The 26,906-nt window shown below is 43.6% G+C and overlaps 1 protein-coding gene across 2 annotated transcripts in view; it reads left to right on the top strand.

Annotated features, from left to right (window-relative positions):
* Positions 1-26,906, top strand: part of LOC126282014 (semaphorin-2A-like) — a 408,361-nt gene that overhangs the window by 193,248 nt on the left and 188,207 nt on the right. For both annotated transcript variants that reach the window (XM_049981407.1, XM_049981406.1), the window contains exon 3: positions 24,975-25,026. In XM_049981407.1, the coding sequence (XP_049837364.1) occupies positions 24,975-25,026 (52 nt within the window). The remainder of the gene's footprint in view (positions 1-24,974; positions 25,027-26,906) is intronic.

Below are 26,906 nucleotides of genomic sequence, written 5' to 3'. Positions count from 1 at the left end.
GTGACCAACGAAGAAGTGCTATCTAAAACTAACTGCAACAGTATTTCAGCTATCTTGGAGCAGAGACGACTCCGCTGGCTAGGACACGTCCGCCGTATGGATGCTGACAGATTACCACGTGAGGTGATGCTTGGAGAGATCTCTATAGCCAAAAGACCTGTAGGACGTCCTGTATTGAGGTTCAAAGACTCCTGTAAATGAGACTGGAGAGCTTTGGAATCGACACAAACAGATGGGAGGCCAGAGTGGCAGGATGATATATCATCTGGAATGTAGAAGCATGATGAAGGCAGATTCAGACAGAAAAAGCTTCGCAATACTACCACTGCTCCTGCCTCAGCAACCACATACACTTGCGACAACTGTGGCAAGTGATGCCGTGCTGCCATTGGATTGATAAGTCATATGAAAAAATGCAACCCATAAACACACAGAGACTGCAACAATCATCTACCAAGATGTCGTGGCCAATATATATAAGTAAAGCCATCACTTCGTCATTGCAGGTTAATTATAATTCAAATACCAAAGAACACTCCACATGAGCTTCGGAACTATGAAAACACTCATGGCGGATGCTCGCTCTGTTTTGATCACTGTTTGGCAGTCATCTTGGCTGACTTTAGGAACACTTCTCATCGCTGCCCCCACATGATATATACAGTTTTCTGTTTACTCTTGAACGACACCGCTGAAATGGTGACAATTACGGCCTCTTAATTCAGCCAGGTGGGAAAACCGGGAGTAGCTGGACCAGTGGGGATTTTACACACTTCTTTCATTGGCAGGACGTAAATTTATTCAACACAATTTAAATCACATAGCAGCCATTTAAGCTTATTTTTTAATTAATTAGAAGGCCAAGCAATGAGGCTCGTTTAAAATTCAAATTTTCACCGTAACAGATGCATTTTGTTACAATTTACCGTAAAATCGATTCATCCGTTAAAGTTTTTCCTATATTGTGGAGCATTTTGTGCTAATGTTCCTGTGACATGAGCTTTCATGCAGTCAAAGCTCCAGTAACCATGAGGCACTAAGCGTGTCAGTTGTTGGAGATATTACAGTACAGTCAAACATATATCAGTGTGCCACAAACTATCAGATTTGCATAATTTCCCCGAGTCCTCACAGCACGTTTTCTTCTTTAGGGCCAGCAGCGTAGCACATGTCTGATAAAGACATGATTGTTAGATTAGATGCACCAGATTGCTGCTTGTAATAAGTAATCTTTATTTACGAAAGACTTTTCAGCTTAATCTCCATTTTCAAGTACGTCTAGATTGATGTGGCGTCCATATTGCGTCGTTAGTAGACTGTTTTGTAACTGTTACTACTTCACCAACATCGTAAATGGTGACAGAATGTTGAAATTAAATTTTGGTTACGACGTGAAAACAGTTCGACAGTTTCACTTTTACACCATACAGCTTCATAAGAGTGCAACTGTCAAACTGCTATCACGTCCTAACTAACATTTAATTTCAACATCTTGTCACCATGTACAATGTTGGTGAAGTAGTAACAGCTACAAAACAGTGCACAAACGACGCAACATGGACGTCACATCCATCTAGACGTATTTGAAAATGGCGATTAAGCGGAATCAGACTGTCGTAAATACAGATTACTTATTATAAGCAGCTATATGGTGTATCTACTCTAACAAAGACTCTTTCAGCACTTGTCTCCCAGTGCTCATTACCAAGATCAGTAGTAGATCTCCTACACAAGCACTCTTGTTGAAGAAACCACATCTGCATTAATTGGAAGTTATTTAGGAATCCTTTAGAAGCATCCGATCCTTCTAGTCTGAGCTCATAGATGACCACTGCAATTATTCCTTTTTCAATCTGAGCTGCATCTGTCGGAAATCGTGTGGAACATCTGATGTTAACTGTTCAATGTGACACTCATAGCAATGGAAGAACCCTTAGATGTATATGTTCTGTGACTTGGTGTTGCTGTTAGGTGTCGTTTGAAAAGTTTAAAACGATGAAGTAACTACATTTGGTTGGTTAATCTACAGATTCGGGAAGGATGTTTGGCACCCAATGCTCTGATTTGAGCTTTATGCTCCCAAATTGACTGATCTCGATATCAGTTTCAATAATTTCACTACAAAATTCGCTGATATCTTCTCAAAAATGCACTTCCGCTTGATGTTGGAGTCTGTCATGCAAAGAAGAGCATGTGGGATGTGAACTGTGCCTTTTCTCTGTAGTATCTGGTATCCTTGCTTGTAGTTTGGTTATAAGTTGTGTCGTCCATTTTCGTAGCTGCAAGAATTTATGTGATCCTGTAAGCTCTGTGAGCACATTTCTCTAGTCAGTTGCTTGGCAGTTATTGAAAGAGAGACATTGGGATGAAATAGTGTTTCTGCTTTTGTTCATGACATTGGAACAGTATCGACATCATAATGTTAGCCACAGACCTCAAATGCTGCTGACCTGCAGACGTGAACTTTTGCCGATGAGATATCTTTCATCATATTATTCAGGGAGATGTGTATTAATGGCTATCAGTTTTTGTATGTATGGAGAATAATGAACTGTGACAAAGACAGCATGGTATTTCATCTTATGGAGTGCTTAAGACTTAGGCAGGTCAGAAATATGTAAACACGCTGCACTATGGAAGAAGTATCATTCTCGAGGCTTCTAGAGATGCGAAAGTGATATTACCTACAAAAATACATGAACGTAGTGTTGGAGTACCCCTAAAAATGTATAATATTCCTTTTTTTGTATTTCACTCAAGTGTTCACCATGACGACGTCAACGACGTGATTACTAACATTTTTTTTTCAGTGTGGTTCACTGATAATACTTTTTCGTAATTCTGTACAAATGATTCCAGTTTGCTCATACTTTTTCGACAACTAACTTAGACATCTTTCTAACGTTCGCTGAATTGCGGTGTTATGTATGTTCTCAATGTCACTAAAAGTTCCTGTATCATCTTATTACAAAATGGAACTACGTACGTATTTCAGAAGGCATCATTCAGCGCGTATTGGAGCCTATTTTATATCACTGATAGTCATTCCCTGACAATAGCACTCAAACGACGGAAGGACAAATATGTCCCTCTGTGTGAGTCCCAATTGCTCTTGTCTTTGCAGTCCTGAAGCGAGTTGTAAATTTTTTTCGTTAAATCGTACATAATTTCAGTATTCAGTACAAACGAGCCACTTTTCCCGCAATATTTCGAAAACTGACTTAGTAATATTCTTAAACTGCTCTGATTGGTGATCTTACGTCCCACCCCTCATAACTCATTCATTGTATGACGCTGCTATGACATTAGAGCTTCCATTAAAACATTTTAAACATTAGATGACGATAACCAACGTCCAGACCTATTAATTGCTGAAGTAGACAACCTCCCCTAGAAAACTGTTTCTGCATTCCTGCCTTGTAAGTTATTGGATCGTTATAGTTGTTAACAGTGCTATGGCAATATAGCATTTCAGATCATACGATACACAGCCTAATTTTTTCACCTTAATGTTCACCACCAACCTCAGGGCTCATGTAATTGAAGTTTCTTTTCTATTTTTAATCAAATATTCATTAAGTGACGTTCATTGAATTAGAAGTATTACAATTTCTTGAACACTCTATTGCAGATGTTTTGGTTATCATATTTCTGGTACATTTTGCACTGCCTTACAATGTTGTTCTTCGTACATCTTTGAAATGATCTTCCTCAATGTACTATCAACATTTGGAACTAAAACTTTCGTCTTGACGGCAGCATGTCTACTTAATATGCCGACATGTTAAATCTGTCTTGCCAAAATAGCGAAATCGTCCTTTCTGTTTCTGTCTTCCTCAATTTTGTTGTACACTAAGTGCCAGTTTTCATTTTTACCAGTGTTCATCAGTTTGTATCTTGAATCCACGTTAAGTGTTGCATCGACACTTCGGGAACGGAGAGTAGGGCAACTGTGCACCTCAGTAGAGATATTTATGCTAAAGGCATTGTTTATATGTACGCCCTCATTAATTTCTGAAGATCCATTTTACCGTATGTATACTCCCTGCTACGACTGTTTTCCAGTGTAACATGGGGAAATTACCGTCTTGTCCTGTTTATGCCGATCAGAGGTGGCAAATGCCAACCTAAATAAGGCTCACTGAAGCGTCAACCGAGATCAGATTTTGGTGTGACTGGTAATCAACTTCGGAATGTTCCGCCACTTTGTGTGATTCGAAAGGTCACTATACAGCACCGAAAGGGCACAGGTTGCTGACAGGCAGCAGAGCTCGGCTGGAATTGCCTGTTATATTTAAAATGCACAACATTTCTCACCAATACCGCTGTGTTGTAACAGACTTCGTTAGCTTACAATTTTATCTTACCTAATTATAAGCGATTAACGAATTGAAAATTAACAAAAAATTGCTTTTATCCCGAGGTAGCAGGAACAATTATCTGCAAATGAAATAGCAACAGGACGAGAGAGAATCGTTTGTTTAATCGGACCGGTCTTTGTTTCGTGAATAGCGCAAAGTTCCCGAGTTGTAAGCGAACGGCTGTACACACTATTGGACATTTATCGTGCATTCATAATTTCAAACAAATGCGTAAATCCAGCCTGAAAATTGACTGTTGTCTGTATGTTCCACCATTTATTAGCTATTGAGAGAAGTCGAAATGATTTGTATCGCTTCTCTAGCGGGAGACAAGAAGCCTGCAACATAAAACAGAAACATTACTACAATAACTGAGCTGTGAATAGTAGTGACACCTTAAGGATTATTGTACGCAAGAAATACAGGAATAATATTTCTGTTGCTGTTTTGGAAGTTCTTAGAGAACGAGAGTTTTATTTTTATAGAAGCAGGTCACCATAAAACAGTTCAGTAAGGCAATGTGTGTATGCACGCACACCACTGGCTAAGTGTAATTTAATTTGTAACATATTATCATAACACTACAGTATTTAATTACATGAGGGGATACACTTTGCTGTTTGAGGTTTTTCTCAAGAAATGTCACATAAATATAGTTTATTTAAATCTATCTAACTTTTGCAACTTTTTCAGATGCTTTAATGATGTAAGTCGCACGTGTATTCCTACAGCTCGCATTGATTTCTCCCACTTCCTGGACTTTCAGTAGAGTTATACGTTCTTGCACCAAATAACCCATGATTGTTCCAGACTTAAATACTGCAGTAGAAGCGATAGACATTTGATCAGATATATTAAGAAAGATTCATTCACGTTAATCATGTAAAAAGTGTAACGAAACCAACAGTTATTGATTTAAAATGGTTGTACGAAGTAGCAGAGAGAAAGGAACTGGTATAGGGACGACAGTGTTAATATCTTGTTATGTTTAATGAAACGTTGTCTTAATTTCAGCTAGGTAACATTTTTGGCAACTTGTTTTGTCTTATGCTCATATGGGTGTTGGAGAAAACAATTCCTTTATTCCCACATATATTTAGCAATAACTTAACACTATACACATGAATGAATTGTGTAGACATGAACAGCACGGAATAACTAACTAACTAAAGCTAAGTCAAAGAATAACTATATCACTGCACGTAAATTAACATTTCACGGAATGTTTATGAAGCACTGTACACTTGTAGGGATCGATTGTCAGAAACAGGTCACTACATGACTGCCCCCTTTAATAATAACGATGCCACAGATTAAATTTCACACGCCGTCCAGCTCTTGTAACTACTTCTTTCTTGAAACCGGGCGGTGCGTCACGTGTGTCAGTGGTTGTGTCAGGGAGTGATGTAGTAGTCCTCGACGTCGGTCTTGGTGTTGCAGTGGCTGGTGTTCGCTGAGCGTTGTGGTGTTCTTGGGGTACAGGAACACATCTTGTAGCTTCTCCTGTCTTCTCTGGTTTGTGTTCAGTAGTAGCTGTGGTGTCTGTTGCGGCCAGAAATGCAGGCTTGATACGGTCCACTGCAACTCTGGTCGGTGTACCATTAATCATTATGCGGAAAGTATTGGTATCCCTACCGACTACCAGGTATGGTCCGTCATATGGTGGCTGCAGTGGTTTACGTACAGTATCATTGAGTAAGAATACATGCGTGCACTTGTCTAGCTCCACAGAAACGAACGAGTGTCTTCCAAACTGGTTTCTGGGCATTGTCGGTCTCAATTGGCGTATGTGCTCTCTTAATCTTATGGCGAATTCTTAGGCTGTGATTGTATCATCTGCCATGCTGTGCAGAAATTCTTCAGGTAGGCGCAACGTTTGTCCATACACCAGTTCTGCTACTGTAGCTTTCAGATCACTTTTCAATGACGTTCGTAGACCCAAAAGTACGATAGGTAGAGTCTCTGAGCAATTCGGTGTTGCGTGACATCTCAGTGCTGCCTTTAACGGTCGAAGAAGATGCTCAAGCATGCCATTTGATGCAAGGTGGAATGCCGTGGTGCGTATGCGTTTCGTACCTAATAACGTAGCCAGTGCTTTGAAAACGTAGTCTTCAAATTGTCGTCCTTGATCAGTTGTAATTCCCAGTGGAATTCCAAACCGGGCAATCCAACCATGAAAAAATGTTTGAGCTATAGTTTCTGCAGTGATGTCCTTCATTGGAAATGCCTCAGGCCACCTAGTAAACCTGTCAATCGCCGTTAGGCAATAACTTCCGATGCCGTGAGTGGGACGATGATGTCAACATGGACATGGTCAAAACGCTGATTTGGTGGAAGAAATGTGCCTAATGGTGCCCTGACTGCTGTGTGATTTTATTCCTCTGGCACGCCAAGCATTGCTTCACAAATGCTTTACAGTCTGTGTGCATACATGGCCATACAAAGTTTTGTTTGACCAATCTGAGTGTGGCTCTTACTCCTGGGTGTGACAGATTCTGCATTGATGCAATTGCCTGTGTTCTGAATTGCTGTCGCACAAATCGACGTATCTTTCCTCTTGCTACACCACAGTACAACTCAATGCTTGCTTCAGGAAATGTCACGAGCTGTAGCTTCAATCCTTTCTCTTGTTGCAATAGATCACGCAACTCACTGTCACCTTGTAGCGCATGCGCAGGGCGTCGTAATCAATGGCCTTTGTCACTCCTTCCACCAGTGCGATGTCATCTGCTACTATGCGAGAAAGTGCATCAGCTGGAACATTTAGCTTCCCTTCCACATACACAATGCTGGTCGTGAACTGGCTGATATAATCTGAGTGTCGCAGCTGCCTGGGCGATGCCTTCTCTGGCTTTACCTTAAAGGCAAAGGTAAGCTGTTTGTGATCTGTGTAAATCGTGAACTGTCGCCCTTCTAATGCGTGTGTGAATTGTTTTACTGCCGCATAAGCTGCGTACAGCTCACGGTCATATGTTGCCCAACGTTGCTGAGATAGTGACAACTTATGACTATAAAATGCAATGGGCTGCCATAACTAATCAATTGTTTGCTGAAGTACGGCTCCAATGGCAGTGGACGAAGCATCAACCATCAGAGCGAGTGGAGCATGCGCGACCGGGTGTGCTAATTGCGCGGCCTCTGCTATAGCTTTTTTTACAGCGTGAAACGCGGTGTCCGCCTCGATAGTCCAGTGCACACTGTGGTTAGGTTTAGGAGCGCCTTTAAGTAGTTCATTTAATGGTGCAGTTATCAGTGCATGATTGCGAATGAAGCGTTGGTAGAAATTCACTACTCCAATGAATCGTCCTAATTCTCTGACTGTGACAGGGCGGGGGTATTTGTTTATGGCCTCTACTTCACTATGTTGCTGTCGAATACCCCGTGCATTCACCAAATATTCTAGAAAGTGGACCTCTTTCTCACCAAAAACACACTTGGAAGGATTAATTACTAGTCCATGTGTTCGTAGTACTCCTCTTCCGATGCAGACATCACCAATAAATCATCTATATACACATAGCACAGATCTAAATCTCATGTAACCTCATTCATAAAACGCTGGAAGGTCTGGGCGGCATTACATGCTCCGAATGGGATTCGGATGAATTCAAATAGACCGAATGGTGTTGTCACCGCTGTTTTAGGAATGCCTTCTACAGCTATAGGGGTCTGATAGTAAGCTCGAACTAGATCAGTGGTAGAAAATATAGTCTTACCGTGAACATTGGCAGAAAAGTATTCTATACGTGGAACTGGGTACCGGTCTGGAATGGTCCTTGCATTGAGTTGGCGATAGTCGCGGCAGGGGCGCCATCTATTCTTATTTTTAGGCACGATGTGAATTGGGGATGCCCAACTGCTACTAGAAACTCTGCAGATATCTTGTGACAGCATGCTGCGAAATTCCTGCTTTACCACTTTTAGCTTTTCGGCCGTTAAACGTCGTGGCCGAGCGTGAGCTGGCGGCTCTGGCATGGTAGACGGTTGTATGCTTGACTGGTGGGAGAGTAGGCGATTGCTGTGTGATCTCGGGTATCCTTTCAGTAACCGTATATATGGTGTGTCGCCTGTGACTTTGCGTACCTCTAGTGGTGTGATACAACGGACTTTTCCTGTTGTTTGCAGGCTAGTAATCATAGCTATCAGTCGCTGGACACGCAGATCTGGCAGTAAGTCGTAGAAGGACAAAAAATCTGCTCCGATAATAGGCTGTGATATATCTGCCACTGTAAATTGCCATTCAAACACACGGCGTAGCCCCAAATCGAGGAATAATGTTACTCTACCGTATGTTCTAATTTTGGAGTCATTGGCGGCGTATAGACAACAGTCGTCGCAGCTCCGGCGTGATAGGCGCTTTGCTGGATATACGGACACTTCTGCGCCTGTATCGACTAGAATCTGTAGTTTTGTTTCGCGGTCTGTCACAAAAAGTCGGCGAGTGTTTGTACTGAAAGTTATCGCTGCTACGGTGTCTGCTTCATGTTTCCACTTGCAAGGTGGCGTACACTTGCGCGCATCATTACCAAATGTCTTGTGGTACCAGCGTAAGTTCTGTAGTGATGGTGATCGATTGCGACTTCGTGACAGTCGGGGGCGTGGCCGTTGGCGGTTGTGCGTTGTTTGTAATGCAGCTATCTGTGCGGTCAACTCTGCCAGTGGTGATTGTAGGGAGACCAGCGTCCCTGTGGGAGAATTTTCTTGTTGTGGCGTTAATGTTGAGACACTTGATGTGGGATACATTTCAATTAACCTGTCGGCGCTTTGTGCCAGTGCGTTTAAATCGCCTGCACATATCGTGAGAATTTTTTGAGTATCTGACGGCAACCTAGACAACCATATATTTCGTAGCACATCATCAGTTACAGCGTTACTTGCCAGTGTGCGCAAACGTTGTAAGAGTTGTGATGGAGTGCGATCTCCGAGTTCTTCAGTGTGCAGTAGCTTCTCTAGCCGTTTTGCCTCTGATTGTGACAAACGCGTTATTAATGCGTCTTTAATGGATGCATAACGATCGGTATCCGTTGGTGCGGCTAGGATATCTTGTACTTCTGCTGCTAGATTTTCTGTAAGTGGTACAACCACATAGCTGTACTTAGTTTCGTCCGCCGATATTTGCGCGAGGACGACCTGGCTTTCTAACTGGGCAAACCACAATAGAGGATTATGTAACCAGAATGGTGGAGGTTTCATCGTCACCCTGTTAATTGCACTGCTGGCTTCAGGTTGAATCGAGACTGGCGAATCGGTCATTATCGTGCTGAAACGAGCGCGAAGCGGCTGGCGCGGAAGTTACAATCGTGAACGTTGCGGAACTTCGTTAAGCGCTGAAGCCGACGCGGATGTTACGTAGTTCGTCGGGTGTCACCAAATGTGGGTGTTGGAGAAAACAATTCCTTTATTCCCACATATATTTAGCAATAACTGAACACTACATACACATGAATGAATTGTGTAGACCTGAACAGCACTAAAGCTACGTCAAAGAATAACTACATCACTGCACGTAAATTAACACTTCACAGAATGCTCATGAAGCACTGTACACTTGTAGGGATCCATTGTCAGAAATAGGTAACTACCCTCATTTTTATAGCTTATATGACGTTGAAGAATTTGAAGGCGAGTCACGGTGTCTGATCTGTGTTACATGAAGTTAAGTGGATGAAAATTAAAGGAAACTGTTAATCATCTAGTCACATCCAAATACAAGTTATGATGCGGTTGCACCTGAAGAATCTATCGTCGTGCAATCGTTGGCCAGCTATAGCAGAAATACCTTCCTGTAAATTGCTTTCTGTAGACTACAAAAATTAACTAATGTAGTCGTCATATACAGATAAGTCAGTTCAAGTGAGCTCCTGGAGTGTATTACGTTCTACACATATGCAAATAAAATGCGGAAGCATCGCGAGACGATTCATAAACATAGAGTATGGAGTTCAGGTAGTATGCAAACAGTAATAAACATAACTTTACCATACTTAAATATGCATCAACATTCCATCCACTTCATTATGATGAGAATCAATACCTGCTGTGGTTGCTTGTTTCACTGATACGGTTATATTGTCAAGATAAAGGAAGAAGGCTTGCTGAAAAATCCAGTGATGATAATTACGAACATAGCAACAAACAACAGTTACACCAACGCACTAAGCGTAATGCAGCACAAATCTATACGTTTATATACCAATGAATTCATTAACACAATAAGTATTAGAGTTCTGCAGCAAAGGGTGGCGAATAGCTGTACGAAAATGCTGTTAGTCACAAACACAGAAAATTTCAGGACTCGAAACATAGGAAGAAGTTTATTGCTCTTATGCTCAAAAGAATGTCATTGAATCATAATATCATCAGAACAACATAGAAATCACAAAGGAGAGTCGTTCTGAAATGCATCCGAAGTGGATGACGTAAGCTGGATGGCCTGTCTTAACGTTCATGAGAGAGCTCCCAGTCAAACTGTATCTTGCCTACATTGCACTTTTCACCATTCTTTGGGCGTAGTCGTATATTAATAAAGTGTTGATCATCTGTCGCTTGTTACACTACCACCGTCGTACGCAACATGAGGCAGCACACTGTTTTTCATCTTTTGTTCATGTCATGTTGTTGCCGTCAGCAAACTGCGGCAAGTATCATGTTCCATTTGATGATTATAACAATATCATATAAGAAGTGCAACAACATTATATAAGCGCTTCTACGGCTTGTATAGGCAGTAATGTGCCATTACGACCAACCAAGACTGGACTCTGTGAGCCTTACGTGGTTCGAACGATAGCGAACCGAGAGATGTGGTCTCGACATCGACGCAGTCTGTAGTGACGACAGCTTCATCTACACTACTGGCCATTAAAATTGCTACACCAAGAAGAAATGCAGATGATAAACGGGTATTCATTGGACAAATGTATTATACTAGAACTGAAATGTGATTACATGTTCACACAATTTGGGTGCATAGATCCTGAGAAATCAGTACCCACAACAACCACCTCTGGCCGTAATAACGGCCTTGATACGCCTGGGCATTGAGTCAAACAGAGCTTGGATGGCATGTACAGGTACAGCTGCCCATGCAGCTTCAACACGATACCACAGTTCATCAGGGATAGTCACTGGGGTCTTGTGACGAGCCAGTTGCTCAGCCATTATTGACCAGAAGTTTTCAATTGGTGAGAGATCTGGAGAATGTGCTGGCCAGGGCAGTAGTCGAACATTTTCTGTATCCATAAACGCCCGTACAGGACCTGCAATATGCGGTCCTGCATTAGCCTGCTCAAAAGTAGGGTTTCGCAGGGTAGAGCCACGCATCGTAACACATCTGAAATCTAACTTCCACTTTTCAAAGTGCCGTCAATGCGAGCAAGAGGTGACCGAGGCGTGTAATCAATGGCACCCCATACCATCACGCTGGCTGATACGCCAGTATGGCGATGACGAATACACGCTTCCAATGTGTGTTCATCGCAATGTCGCCAAACACGGATGCGACCATCATGTTGCTGTAAACAGAACCTGGATTATACCTAAAAAACGACGTTTTGCCATTCGTGCACCCAGGTTCGTCGTTGAGTACACCATCGGAGCCGCTCCTGTCTGTGATGCAGCGTCAAGGGTAACCGCAGCCATGGTCTCCGAGCTGATAGTCTATGCTGCTGCAAACGTCGTTGAACTGTTCGTGCAGATGGTTATTGTCTTGCAAATGTCCTCGTCTGTTGACTCAGGGATTAAGACGTGGCTGGGTGGTGTCTGTTTGTTGTATATCGTGTCTCCCTACCACTTTCGCGCAACGACGCTCTGAGTGTGTTTTTTAGGGAATTGACTAGTTTGAACCTGGGACCTGTTGCTGGTAAGGAGACGCCAGACCACACATGACATGTAGAATTCAGAAGAATTCAGTGAGACTAGCTATGATATAACCAAATACTTAATGATTTCAGCGTCAGCTCCACTGCACTCCCTGTAAAAGAATCTTAATACTAACTAAATTTAGTGGAAGGGGTTCAAGGCTTTCCTACTTTTAGTTAGCTCGAAAAAGCAATTAAGTTTACCATTGAAAATTTTATTCTACTAACAAAACATTGTTTATAAATTGCACTATTGATAAAAGGAAATGTTTCAATACATGATGGTAACTGCGTTCAACAAAAATGTGAACGAATATTCCCTGAGTGGGTTTCCCAGTTCTACAATGGATCGAAGGATGACCTATGCCATATCATATCTATAATCTAGGTTTAAATGAAGTTTCACAAGAGAGAAAACTATGAAAATGGTCTACAGTGACCCTCAAATATCTTTAATTACTTATCTAACTTGTCGTAAATTACAGTGGCTGATGTGGCTTCTCAATAATTATATAACAAAGAACAGAAAATTCAGATTCTTACTTCAAGTGGCAAATGTGAACACCATGAGCTTTAATTTACGATCGACACTAGTATTACGCAAAAAAGGGGGTGTAACAAATGAGACTTCTGCAGTTCTGAGTGAAGCTTTATGTACTGTTAGGCGCCGTCCGTCCGGCAGCCGTGGTCTAGGGGTAACGTCTTTGATTCATAATCAAAACGTCTTCGGTCCCGGGTTCGATCTACTCCACTGCCTAAATTTTGATAAATAATCAGCATTGGCGGCCGAAGACTTCCGGCATAAGAAGTCAGCCTCATTCTGCCAACGGCCTTGTCAAAGAGGGCGGAGGAGCGGGTAGAGGTTCAGGGCACTTTCTTGTCCTAGGGGTGGGAAATTGCCCCTAAAGGCGGAAGAATCAGCAATGATCAACGACATGAGGATGCAGAAGGCAATGGAAACCACTGCATTAAAGACACGTAACGTATATCCACACGACATGTGGCCTGTAGTTGAAGAAGTGTCATGATGATCTCTCCATTGACAAAAGATTCCGGAATAGTCCCCCATTCGAATTTCCGGGAGGGGACTGCCAAGGGGGAGGTTATTATGAGAAAAAGATTGAATAATCAACGAAAGGATAATGTTCTACGAGTCGGGGCGTGGAATGTCAGAGGCTTGAACGTGGTAGGAAACTAGAAAATCTGAAAAGGGAAATTCAAAGGCTCAATCTAGATATAGTAGGGGTCAGTGAAGTGAAGTGGAAGGAAGACAAGGATTTCTGGTCAGATGAGTATCGGGTAATATCAACAGCAGCAGAAAATGGTATAACAGGTGTAGGATTCCTTATGAGTAGGAAGGTAGGGCAGTGGGTGTGTTACTGTGGACAGTTAAGTGACCGGGCTGTTCTAATCAGAATCGACAGCAGACCAACACCGACAACGATATTTCAGGTATACATGCCGACGTCGCAAGCTGAAGATGAACAGATAGAGAAAGTGTATGAGGATATTGAAAGGGTAATGCATTATGTAAAGGGGGACGAAAATCTAATAGTCATGGGCGACTGGAATGCAGTTGTACAGGAAGGAGTACAAGAAAAGGTTACAGGAGAATATAGGCTTGGGACAAGGAATGAAAGAGGAGAAAGACTAATTGAGTTCTGTAACAAGTTTCAGCTAGTAATAGCGAATACCCTGTTCAAGAATCACAAGTGGAGGAGGTATACTTGGAAAAGGCCGGGAGATACGGGAAGATTTCAATTATATTACATCATGGTTAGACAGAGATTCCGAAATCAGATACTGGATTGAAAGGCGTACCCAGGAGCAAATATAGACTCAGATCACAATACAGCAGTGATGAAGAGTAGCCTGAAGTTCAAGACATTAGTCAGGAAGAATCAATACGCTAAGAAGTGGGATACGGAAGTTCTAAGGAATGACGAGATACGTTCGAAGTTCTCTAACGCTATAGATACAGCAGTAAGGAATAGCGTAGTAGGAAACACAGTTGAAGAGGAGTGGGTATCTCTAAAAAGAGCCATCACAGAAGTTGGGAAGGAAAACATAGTTACAAAGAAGGTAGCTGCGAAGAAACCATAGGTAACAGAAGAAATACTTCAGTTGATTGATGAAAGGAGGAAGTACAAACATGTTCGGGGAAAATCACTAATACAGAAATACAAGTCGCTGAGGAATGAAATAAGTAGGAAGTGCAGGGAAGCTAAGACGAAATGGGTGCAGGAAAAATGTGAAGATATCGAAAAAGATATGATTGTCGGAAGGACAGGCTCAGCATACAGGAAAGTCAAAAGAACCTTTGGTGACATTAAAAGCAACGGTGGTAACATTAAGAGTGCAACGAGAATTCCACTGTTAAATGCAGAGGAGAGAGCAGATAGGTGGAAACACTACATTGAAAGCCTCTATGAGGGTGAGGATTTGTCTGATGTGATAGAAGAAGAAACAGGAGTCGATTTAGAAGAGATAGGGGATCCAGTATTAGAATCGGAATTTAAAAGAGCTTTAGAGGACTTAAGGTCAGAAGGGATAGATGACATTCCATCAGAATTTCTAAAATCATTAGGGGAAGTGGCAACAAAACGACTATTCACGTTGGTGTGTAGAATATATGAGTCTGGCGACATACCATCTGACTTTCGGAAAAGCATCATCCACACAATTCCGAAGACGGCAAGAGCTGACAAGTGCGATAATTATCGTACAATTAGCTTAACAGCTCATGCATCGAAGCTGCTTACAAGAATAATATACAGAACGGAATGAACAGTCTAATGAGTACACAGTATGGTTTGAGAGTAAATCGGAGAAAGACGCAGATAATGATAAGTAGTAGAAATGAGAGCAGCAAGAAACTTAACATCAGGATTGATGGTCACGAAGTCAATGAAGTTAAGGAATTCTTCTACCTAGGCAGTAAAATAACCAATGACGGACGGAGCAAGGAGGACATTAATAGCAGACTAGCTATGGCAAAAAAAGGCATTTCTGGCCAAGAGAAGTCTACTAATATCAAATACCGGCCTTAATTTGAGGAAGAACGTCTGGAGTACAGCATTGTATGGTAGTGAAACATGGACTGTGGGAAAACCGGAACATAAGAGAATCGAAGCATTTGAGATGTGCTGCTATAGACGAATGTTGAAAATTAGGTGGACTGATAAGGTAAGGAATGAGTAGGTTCTACGCAAAATCGGGGAGGAAGGGAATATGTGGAAAACACTGATAAGGAGAAGGGACAGGATGATAGGACATCTGCTAAGACATGAGGGAATGACTTCCATGGTACTAGAGGGAGCTGTAGAGGGCAAAAACTGTAGAGGAAGACAGTGATTGGAATACGTCAAGCAAATAATTGAGGACGTAGGTTGCAAGTGCTACTCTGAGATGAAGAGGTTAGCACAGGAAAGGAATTAGGTTTCGGGCCGCTTCAAACCAGTCAGTAGACTGATGACCACAAAAAAATGCAGCATCGCGTGCGTTCATTACCTTGTCGTTGGTTAGGCAGCTTCAGGGGGGCAGCGGCCGGCGCAGCAGCCATCCAGCTCGCCGTCTCGGAACTAACTAACTTCTTCTAACTTCTCCTTACTGCCATTTACGGAAGTTGGTTTCAAAAAAAACTATCTGGCTGTGTTTTCATCTGACCAATCAGGGTCTCAATGTTAACCTTAAGCTCCGCCTACAAAAATTCTGTACATCCAATGAGAAACGTTATACTTTTCGTGGTGGGGCAATGTTTTTAAAGTTTGCAACGTAACAGAGACGCGAAAAAGTATCACGCTAAAACTTGCAGCTGGTGTGGCCCTTTTAGTGATGTAGTACGATCTATACTGTTCTTCTGGAGGGCTCTATCTTTTAACATGTGCTGCGGGGTGGTCCTAACGTAACAGAGACGCGAAAAAGTCTCACGCTGAAACTTGCAGCTGGCGTTGTCCTAGTGGTAGGCTGGCGACGTGGGTGTCCAGTCCGTCCCTTATCGTAGTTCCTTCTAGCTTAACACGGTTCTGCTCTCGGCTTGTGTTCTCGTTTCTCCCCTCGGAACTGCGTCTGTCTCACGGTGGGAAGGTATGACATGCATTTAGGCATTCTTGTGTTAGTCTGTGGTATTCCATTTGCTCACTCGTTACTCGTATTACTTTGGTTAATTTAATGTCACAATTTATTCGGAGCTATGTGACATACTACTGGATTTACGTATCTCGTCAGGGTTTTCATGGAAGGTGTTGGATTTGCCTGACACCTTACAAGGGTTCACTAATAATTTGTTCGGTGATCTTACATGGTGGTGAAGTGGTGCGCAAGTGCTAGACGGTAGTACGGTGACAGTGCATTTAGATGGTTCGACGTGGAGATTAGACTCTGTTTTTGTTTCATCATTATTCTGACTGGTTTGATGCGGCCTGCCCTGAATTCCTATTCTGTGCCAACCTCTTCATCTCAGAGTAGTACTTGCCACCTACGTCCTCAATTATTTGCAGGCTGTATTCCAATCTGTCTTTCTCTTCAATTTTTAACCTTTACAGCTCCCTCTAGTGGAGTGGAAGTTATTCCATGATGTCGTACCAGAAGTCCTAACATTCTTTCCCTTCTTCTTGACAGTGTATTCTATATATTGCGTTTCACGTCATTTCCACAGAGTACTTCTTCTTTCGTTACCTTGGCAGTCCACCTAATTTTCAACATTCCTTTGTAGAACCACATCTCAAATGCTTCGATTCTCTTCTGTTAAGGTTTTCCCACAGTTCATAGTTCTTTTTGCCAGCGCTAGTCTGCTTTTTATGTCGTCCTTGCCCCGTCCATCATTGGTTATTTTGCTGCCTAGATTCCAGAATTCCTTAACTTCATCTTCTTTGTGACCACTAATCCTGACGTTTAGCTTCTCGGCGTTCTCGTTTCTGTTTCTTCTCATTATTTTCATCTTCCTTCGATTTACTCTCAGTCCATATACCGTACTCGTTAGACTGTTAATTCTGCAGGAGTGTGGTAAGAGGAGTTATAGTTTCTCTTATTTTCATATGATGAAATGCATCGAGTGCATAATGCGGCATTTAACCCGCAGTGTATGGAGATCGGTGACCATATATTTCTTTACACCCTGTACCTTGTGGCGTTACGTTGGTACTCGGACTGGGTGTTAAATGAGCGTGGCACAGGAAGAAGGAAAACTGTTGATAGAAATTTGTGGGAGGGCGCTAGGACAAGGAAAAATAATTTCGTAATAAAATATGGCGTCAGATCTCCTCGCCAACAAAATTGCAATGTTCGCTCAGAGATTATATCTCCAAAAATTACACTAAATACAACTATCATAAAAGAACATCACATACTGTTTGTAGTATCCAACGCAGACTTTCTCTCACTTCGTAGCTTGTAAAAGGTATGATTTATATTTTGATAAAAGTAATATTCGTAACGTCAGTAAATTGGTCTCTCACTCTCCCATAATGTTTAACCTCACATCAGTGAGCATGACCAACACGTGCTCTGTATTAACTTTTATTCGCATTTCAGGTAATCTGATAGAGTATCAACTGCAAGAGTATATAACCTCCCCCTCACTTGTCGACCTTAATGACTGTGAAAAATTAAACCGCGTGTACCTAATGGAAATTTGGGAAAAGCAATCGGCACCGAAGTTAATCTGTCGGTAACGAGGGACGAAGGGTTACATCTAAATGAAAGGAAAAATGTAAATGAAATTGGTGGAAATTAATTTTGAAAAAGGGTAAATTTAATAAAGAAAGTAAATGTGCGGTCGTTACGTTAACAATTAACTGGCGTTAATTAGGTATTTGAGATTTGGGAAAATTTACGGTCGCCAGTCCCATGGACAACTACTATAATAAATGAAAAAGAAAAGGAGTCGCCAGAGGGTCAGTCAGGGTCAGTCTCTCGTCCCCAACTTGCTTGTCTGTCTCTCTTCCGCATTTGTTAGGCAGTTAGTGTCTGCCTGTCGTTAGGAGTGCTAGTATGTCTGTCGTTCGAATCAACCTTTAAAGCAGGCAAAATGAGTCTTTCCACTCCGCCAGTAAGAGAACTCAGCGAGTGGTCGCCTGGTCTGGAGTTAGTTCCTACATCTGAGTCTGCGCGTTAGGTCGCCAGTCTGCTCGGGTTTGCTCAAGTGAAAAATGAAATGTCGTGTGACGAGGGCCTCCCGTCGGGTAGACCGTTCGCCTGGTGCAAGTCTTTCTATTTGACGCCACTTCGGCGACTTGCGCGTCGATGGGGATGAAATGATGATGATTAGGACAACACAACACCAAGTCCCTGAGCGGAGAAAATCTCAGACCCAGCTGGGAATCGAACCCTTTGGATTGACAGTCTGTCGCGCTGACCACTCAGCTACCGGGGGCGGACTGGTCAAGTGATGGTCTCTGGCGGTTGGATCGATCGGTTGGTCGGTCGCGCACTGAGACACAAGATGACTTGTGTGTCGGTGCATGTGAGGTCGCCACGTGAGTCCAGTGGGCCGTGCCGTATAGCGAGGCGTAGTGGCTTCGCGGTCGACACGAGAGCAACAGGAGTCAACCCACGACATCAGTCCAGCCAGTGTGAGCTGCGACGCCGTGAGACGGGAGATCTACGCGCCTTCCTGTGTCCGTTGAAGCGGCTGGCAGCGGACGGTTCGGGAGAGCGATTTGGGGGGTGCTGCGCCAGGTCTTCTCGGGAAATCGCAGTTTATTAGAAGTTAAGTGATTGGTGATACGTTGTTTGATTTACTCTTGTTAAATCCTACTTGTTTTCTTGGTGAGGTCACCAGCCGTTTTGCTTTGGGGTCGTCCCAACATTCTTCTCCATTTTTCCACCCGCGGGAAGGCGGTTGTTTACAAATTGGATGGTCCGTTTTTCCCTTGTGTAGTAGAGGCGGGTTAGAGCAACCTGCGGTTCTGGTTGTTCGGTAATCTGCCTGTCAATCTACTGTACGTTAGTAGCTGCCTCTGTCATGTTTGTCGGATTTGATGTGTTAACGAATTTATTGCTTGGAGTGTAACGGCCTAATACCTGAAATATGTTTTGATCTTAGGAAACTTTGATATTGTTGCCTATGATATTGACTGGCGGTATCTGTGTATTGTAGAGCATCTTAACTATTGTTTGGCCAAACTTGTAGAATTTTATATAAGATTGCATTTCATGGGCTTTTATTTAAATGATCATTTTGGTGTATAAAGTTGCTACCCTTTCACCGTAAGACTTTTCTTAGAAGTTAAAATCAAGTTGCACCTTCGGTGGCAAGGTTAATATTTTAATTGTTACTGTTTTGTACCTTTTCCATCCCTCCTACAGCGGGGTGCATAGTTTGTGAGCTCGTGTAAATTGTTAAAACTCTTACTTTAAAGTTATCTGGTGTGTTGCACATTTGCACAAGTGTAGTCTTTCAGAGGCTGTTGTGAGCGCTCGATACTATGGCCGTGTCAAAAGGGAGCGGCAAGGTTCTCTGCCAAAAAGCTCATCCAGTCAAAACTTATATCCTTCTGCCTCTGAATAAATTGTAACTTTGATATTTAGAGGGGGCTTTCTGATTATAATTTTAAATCTGTTGCTTTTAAAAATGCTTTAAGGCACTATTAAAGTGAATAAAATTCCCATTTGTTAAAAGGAATTTAATTATGATTTCATCAGTTTCTCCCTGGCAACTACTCCCATGCTTACATAGTGTGGTTAAGTGTGTTAAAGCTCTTCATAAATCGCTAGTAAATAAAATAAATTCTTAAGAATGTTCTTTGAAAATAAATCACAGTTCACTGACAATATTGCTAACCTTGCTATTACACAATTGTGGATGTTATATATCGTTATACCCTGTGATAACTATTGATAACTATGCCACTCTCTGCATATACAGATGGAAACCAAAGTGGAGTGACTCGGCGACAGAGCAAGTGAGTGAGGCCCTCCAGTCAGTGGCGGCGATATAAATACTTGCGGTCGGGAGGGCGTTGGTGGCGTGTTGTTTGCGAGAGTGTCTTTGGCCTCTTCCCTGTTAGGTTGACTTGATACAGCGAGTATTATCGATCCTTGCGCTGCATCTTTACCCGACCGGTGTGCTGGCGACAGCTTACGCCAGCACATTCCTCCCCCCTGATATGTCGCATCGTTATGTGTTTGGAGGAACCGAACTACAACGAGGAGTGGTGGTGGGGGGGGGGGGGGGGAAGGTGGGGTTGGACGAAGGAGGAGGCAGGACGCCGGAAATAGAGATGAGCCGGGAACCGTGACTGTAGAGTACGTACAGCACCATCTGGCTTGCGAGGCAACGCGAACATCCTCCGGAAAACTGCTGCCTAGGCACACGTCCAGGACTCAGGGCGTGTCCTGGAGCGATGCCAGCGACAGCGACAGCGACGGCGGTCCAGGTCCAGGGTCCATCGGGTCGACGAATGGGGACGGCGGGGCGAGTGCGCGTCCGCTCGTCCTGGGGTGCACTGGTGGCGCCAGTCGGTGGCTGCGACGCCCGTGCGGTCACGTGAGGCCGTCAATAGGGAGGAAGGAAAGCAGCAGAATCACGTGACAGATGACATGCACGAATTTGGTTCTGGTGGAGGCGCTGCAAACCACCGGAACCTACGATTAAGTAAAAGTGCCACTGCGTTGCTGGATCTCATCCCAGAGCCCACAGTTGCTATAAGCCCTGATAAGAACAATATCGCGGCGCCCAAAGCGATACTTACGGATCATTTTCGGCGCCGGATCCTGTGGTGGGTGTAGCAAGTGTAACAGAGTCCAACGGCGGCGGCCATGCAGAAGCTCCGCCGGTCACGGTCCGTCTAGTGGGTGGGAGCGATAGGAGGCGAGAAAGAGTTGCAGCAACTGTTCCCGTGTGTGGGTGGTGCGAAGTTTGCCCATCTGTTGTTTGAATTCCCGGGTTCGATTCCCGGCGGGGTCAGGGATTTTCTCTGCCTCGTGATGACTGGGTGTTGTGTTATGTCCTTAGGTTAGTTAGGTTTAAGTAGTTCTAAGTTATAGGGGACTGATGACCATAGATGTTAAGTCCCATAGTGCTCAGAGCCATTTGAACCATTTTTTTGTTGTTTGAAAGTGCATATGAAGCGCTCTGCTTCTCCGTTGGGGGTGAAACGGAGCACTTGACAAATGCCATTTCGTTCACAAAACTGTTCAAAGCCACGCGAAGTGAACTGTGGTACATTGCAGTATACACTACTGGCCAAAAAAATTGCTACACCACGAAGATGACGTGCTACAGACGCAATTTCATCGATAGGAAGAAGATGCTGTGGCATGCAAATGATTAGCTTTCCAGAGCATTCATACAAGGTTGGCTGCGGTGGCGACAGCTACAACGTGCTGACATGAGGAAAGTTTCCAACCGATTTCTCATACACACGCAGCAGTTGATCGGCGTTGCCTGGTGAAACGTTGTGATGCCTCGTGTGCGGAGGAGAAATGCGTACCATCACGTTTTCGACTTTGATAAAGGTCGGATTGTAGCCTACCGCGATTGCGGTTTATCATATTGCGACACTGCTGCTTGCGTTGGTCGAGATCCAATGACTGCTAGCAGAATATGGAATCGGTGGGTTCAGGAGGGTAATACGGAGAAGGAGTTGTTGTAGCACTTGTGCCGCCCCACGAATTCCTTCATCACTCATTCTAACACACACACACACACACACACACACATACAGAAACTACATTCATCTTTCATCATTTCAAAAATAAAAGTGTTCCAATAAAAGTCTTTCATTCTACAGTTCATTTAGATGATAATGTGGGGCAGCGTGGGTGGGCAACAGACGGCCGACGGGGGAGGGGGGGGGGGGGTCGGAGTACTAGCTAATGTCTAATTCCACTCAGGGGTAATAGTGTGAGAAAGAGAAATGCTTACATAAAAAATCTTTGACTCTGCAGCTGAATGCGCTTTGTCATTTTTCCGCAACATTCTTTCTTCTAGGTTTATCACTCGAGCGATGTATGCAGCAGAACTTCTCTGATGTTTGGAATGTAGCAGAGTGATGCTGAGGAAGTAATGCTGTGAGTGAATCGGTGGTGAATCGGATCTGTATAGCTCAGCCGGTAAAGCAGTAACCCGCATTATGCAATGTTCTGGGTTCTCCGGTCCACATTTCTAATCCACCAGGAAGATTCAAAACAGTGCAGAGATGCATGGTGGAAAATGTATGCTTTAAACAATCTACCCTTCATTTTCCTCGGTGATATCTAAGTATACATCAGACCACATTCGTTTTAGCTGCTTAGTTTGTACAGCAGCACAAGACGGCATTAGAATTCAGATACATTTATCCGCACAAACTTTATTGACACGACGAAAAAGTAATGATGTAAAACGAATACTTTTCGATAGTTGTACAGACAATACGCCGAGACGTTCATGTGTGTATCTGAGATCTTCAGGCATTTCTGTGTCGACTGCGGCGGCGTGTTGATACCGTGAATTCTTCTTCTCTTTATCGAATGACTCTCGACAAAGGCGGGTATTCAGAGAAGGGGTCAAACTACAGATTTAGATTATGATCGATCACAGTCTTATTGTAATGTGGTTTTGGAAAGATGTATTTTATTCCACCGTGTTGTAGGCCCTCACGGACGACAACGACAAGCCATTCTAAATCAGACGCATTACTGCACAGACAGTGATTCCCTGTAGTCAGACCCTGTAGCTCGCTTTACAGGTTTCTTATTCTCATCGGAACGGCAGATGTGATACCAAATATTTAGTGAAGGACGACGCTATATCTCACGAAATTGTCTTCAACGGAGACAACGCTAAAAGCGGTATACACTGAAGAGCCAAAAACACTGGTACACCTGCCTGATTTTGTGTAGGGCCCCCGGGAGCACGCACAAGTGCCGCAACACGACATGTCGTGGAATAAACTAATGTTTGAAGTATTGCTGGAGAGCTGACACCATGAATCGTCAACAGTACGAGGGTATGGATATCTCTTCTGAACAGCACGTTGCAATGCATCGTAGGTGTGCTCAATAATGTTCATGTCTGGGAAGTCTGGTGGTCAGCGTAAGCATTTAAACTCAGAAGACTGATCCTGGTGGCACTCTGTAGCATTTCTCGACTTGTGGAAAGTCGCATTGTCCTTCTACAATGGCCCAAGTCCGTCGGAATGCACAGTGGCCACGAAAGGATACAGATGATCAGATAGGACGCTTAAGTACGTCTGACCTGTCAGAGTCGTATTTAGACGTATCAGGGGTCCCACATCACTCCAACTTCACATACCCTACACCATTATAGAGCCTCCATCAGTTTGAATATTCCACTACCGACATGCAGGGTCCATTGTAATTTGGAAATTTGTGGTAAGGTCTTACGGGACCAAATTGCTGAGGTCATCGGTCCCTAAGCTTACACACTATTTAATCTAACTAAAACTAACTTATGTTAAGGACGACACACACACACCCATGTCCGAGGGAGGACTCCAACCTCCGATGGGGGAGCCGCGCGGACAGTGACAAGACACCCTAGACTGCGCGGCCACCCGACGTGGCAGGGTCCATGGATTTATGAGGTTGCCCCATGCCCATGCACGTCCTTCCACTTGATGCAATTTGAAACACTAGGTCGGCTAGGCAAAATGTTTCTCGGCTAGGCAGCTTGTTTCCAGTCATCAAACGTCCAATTTCGGTGTTGACTGGCCCAGGCGAAGAGCAAAGCTTTGTGACGTGCAGTCATCAATGTTAGGCGACTGGGCCTTCGGCTCCGAAAGCCCACATCGATGATGTTTCGTTGAATGGTTAGCACGTTGATACTTGTCCATGGCCCAGCACTGAAATCTGCAGCAATTGCGGAATGGTTGCACTTCATTCACGTTGATCTTGAGTCATCGTTTGTCCCGTTCTTGCCGGATATTTTTCCGGCCGCGGTGAGGTCGGTGGTTTGATGTTCCACCGGATTCCTGATATTCACGGTACACTCGTGAAATTATCGTACCGGAAAACCCCGCTTCATCGTTACCTCGTAGATAGTGTGTACAGTCGCTCGTGGGCCAACTGTAACACCACATTCAGACTCACTTAAATCTTGATAACCTGCCATTATAGCACCAGTAGCCGATGTTACAACTGTGCCCAACACTTTTTGTCGTATATAGGCACTGCCGACCACAGCGCAGTATTCCGCCTGTTTACAAATCTCTGTATTCAAGTACGCATGCCTATACTAATTCAAATGGTTCAAATGGCTCTGAGCACTATGGGACTTAACATCTGAGGTCATCAGTCCCCTAGAACGTGGAACTACTTAAATCTAAGGACATCACACACATCCAAGCCCGAGGCAGGATTCGAACCTGCGACCGTAGCGGTAGCGCGGTTCCAGACTGCAGCGCCTAGAACCGATCGGCCACACTGACCGGCCCCTATACTAGTCTCTTTGTCGCTTCAGTGTATTGCGATGACGTCCTATTACTGTAATACTCTGATCCTCTGTTCACACATGTTAAGAACGTATGGAATATTTAAAAATCGCATTTACGTAATTGAGACCGTGAAATATATGCTTGTACGCTTTCCCATAAATGATCATCTCTATAGTTTGCATTAAGAAAGAAATTGGAGGAACAGAGGTTAAAAGAAAATGGTAAAAACGTATTGTATGGTACATCATACGTTGAGTTGTTCATTATAAACAAAGAAGAAAATGTTAATTTCCTTCGTTCAGATGACACCAAGCATCACATATCAACTGATGACTTATTTTGTAATAAACACACGTTTTTTTTCTATTTTTCAGGGATCGCATTTTCAAGCTGAGTCTGAGGAACATTAGCCAGTCGCATTGTGAGGTAAGTATTGTCTTGTTTTGCACTTACTATGAGTGTATGCTATTAACTTTTTGTGTATTCCTATTAGCCCTGTCAACAGACAGAATGCAAATGTATTTCCCATATTTAATTGTGGATTGTTTTATATACACGTAAGTTTTAGAAAGAAACTGAAAATTAAGGTCGCTAGATCTACTGGAAAAGAAACTGATGCTAGAGAACGCCAACTGTATCTTTTTCCCAGTACGGTGATTCCATAGAGATGCTGTCCTTTAGCGGATATTGAGTGTGGTTGTGAAAAATCGCTGACTAACGTTTAAAATGTTACCTTATTACGACATTGTCGTAAACTCCGATTGCCTTGGCCATCGGTGTAGTGTGACATCAAGCAGATTTTTCCGAAAACTTTCAAGTCTGCTTTATTGGGTGGTGAAACATGTGACCCACTTAAATACAGTGCTACAAATTAGAGTGCACATATATAAGCTGAGGTGACAAAAGTCGTGAGGTACCTCCTGATATTGTGTCAGATTTCCTGTTACCGGGCGTAGTACATCAGCCAGTCGTTGGTAATCCCCTGCAGAAATACTGAGCCATGCTGCCGCTATAGCTGTTCGTCATTGCAAAAGCGTTGCCGGTACAGGACTTTGTGCACGAACAGATCTGTTGAGTACTTCCCATAAATATCCGATGAGATTCCTGTCGGGCGACCTGGGTGGTCAAGCCATTCGCTCCAACTACACTACTGGCCATTAAAATTTCTACACCAAGAAGAAATGCATATGAAAAACTGATATTTATTGGACAAATATATTATACTAGAACTGACATGTGATTACATTTTCACCCAATTTGGGTGTATAGATCCTGAGAAATTAGTACCCAGAACAATAACCTCTGGCCGTAATAACGGCCTTGATACGCCTGGGCATTGAGTCAGAGCTTGGGTGGCGTGTACAGGTACAGCTCCCATGCAGTTTCAACACGATACCACAGTTCATCAAGAGTAGTCACTGTCGTATTGTTACGAGCCAGTTGCTCGGCCATTATTGACCAGACGTTTTCAATTGGTGAGAGATCTGGAGAATGTGCTGGCCAGGGCAGCAGTCAAACATTCTCTGTATCCAGAACAGGACCTGCAACATGCGGTCGTGCATTATCCTGCTGAAACGTTGGGTTTCGCAGGGATCGAATGAAGGTAGAGCCACGGGTCGTAACACACCTGAAATGTAACGTCCACGATTCAAGGTGTCGTCAATGCGAACAAGAGGTGATCGAGACGTGTGACCAATGGCACCCCATACCATCACGCCAGGTGATACGCCAGTATGGCGATGACGAGTACACGGTTGCAATAAGCGACCACCGCGATGTCGCCAAGCACTGATGCGACCATAATGATGCTGTAAACAGAACCAGGATTCATCCGAAAAAATGACGTTCTGCCATTCGTGCACTTAGGTTAGTCGTTGAGTACACCATCGCAGGCGCTCCTGTCTGTGATGTAGCGTCAAGGGTAACCGCAGTCATGGTCTCCGAGCTGATAGTCCATGCTGCTGCAAACGTCGTCGAACTGTTGGTGCAGATGGTTTCTGTCTTGCAAACGTCCCGATCTGGTGACTCAGGGATCGAGACGTGGCTGCACGATCCGTTACAGCCATGCGGATAATATGCTTGTCATCTCGACTGCTAGTGATACGAGGCCGTTGGGATAAAGCACGGCGTGCCGTTTAACCCTCCAGAATCCTCCGATTCCATATTCTGCTAACAGTCATTGGATCTCGACCAACGCAAGCAGCAGTGTCGCGATATGATAAACCGCAATCGCGGTAGGCTACAATCCGACCTTTATCAAAGTCGAAAACGTGATGGTACGCATTTCTCCTCCTTACACGAGGCAT

This window comes from Schistocerca gregaria, chromosome 7, assembly GCF_023897955.1.
Source record: "Schistocerca gregaria isolate iqSchGreg1 chromosome 7, iqSchGreg1.2, whole genome shotgun sequence".
NCBI classification, from domain to species: domain Eukaryota; kingdom Metazoa; phylum Arthropoda; class Insecta; order Orthoptera; family Acrididae; genus Schistocerca; species Schistocerca gregaria.
This window is presented reverse-complemented; position numbering and strand designations above follow the sequence as displayed.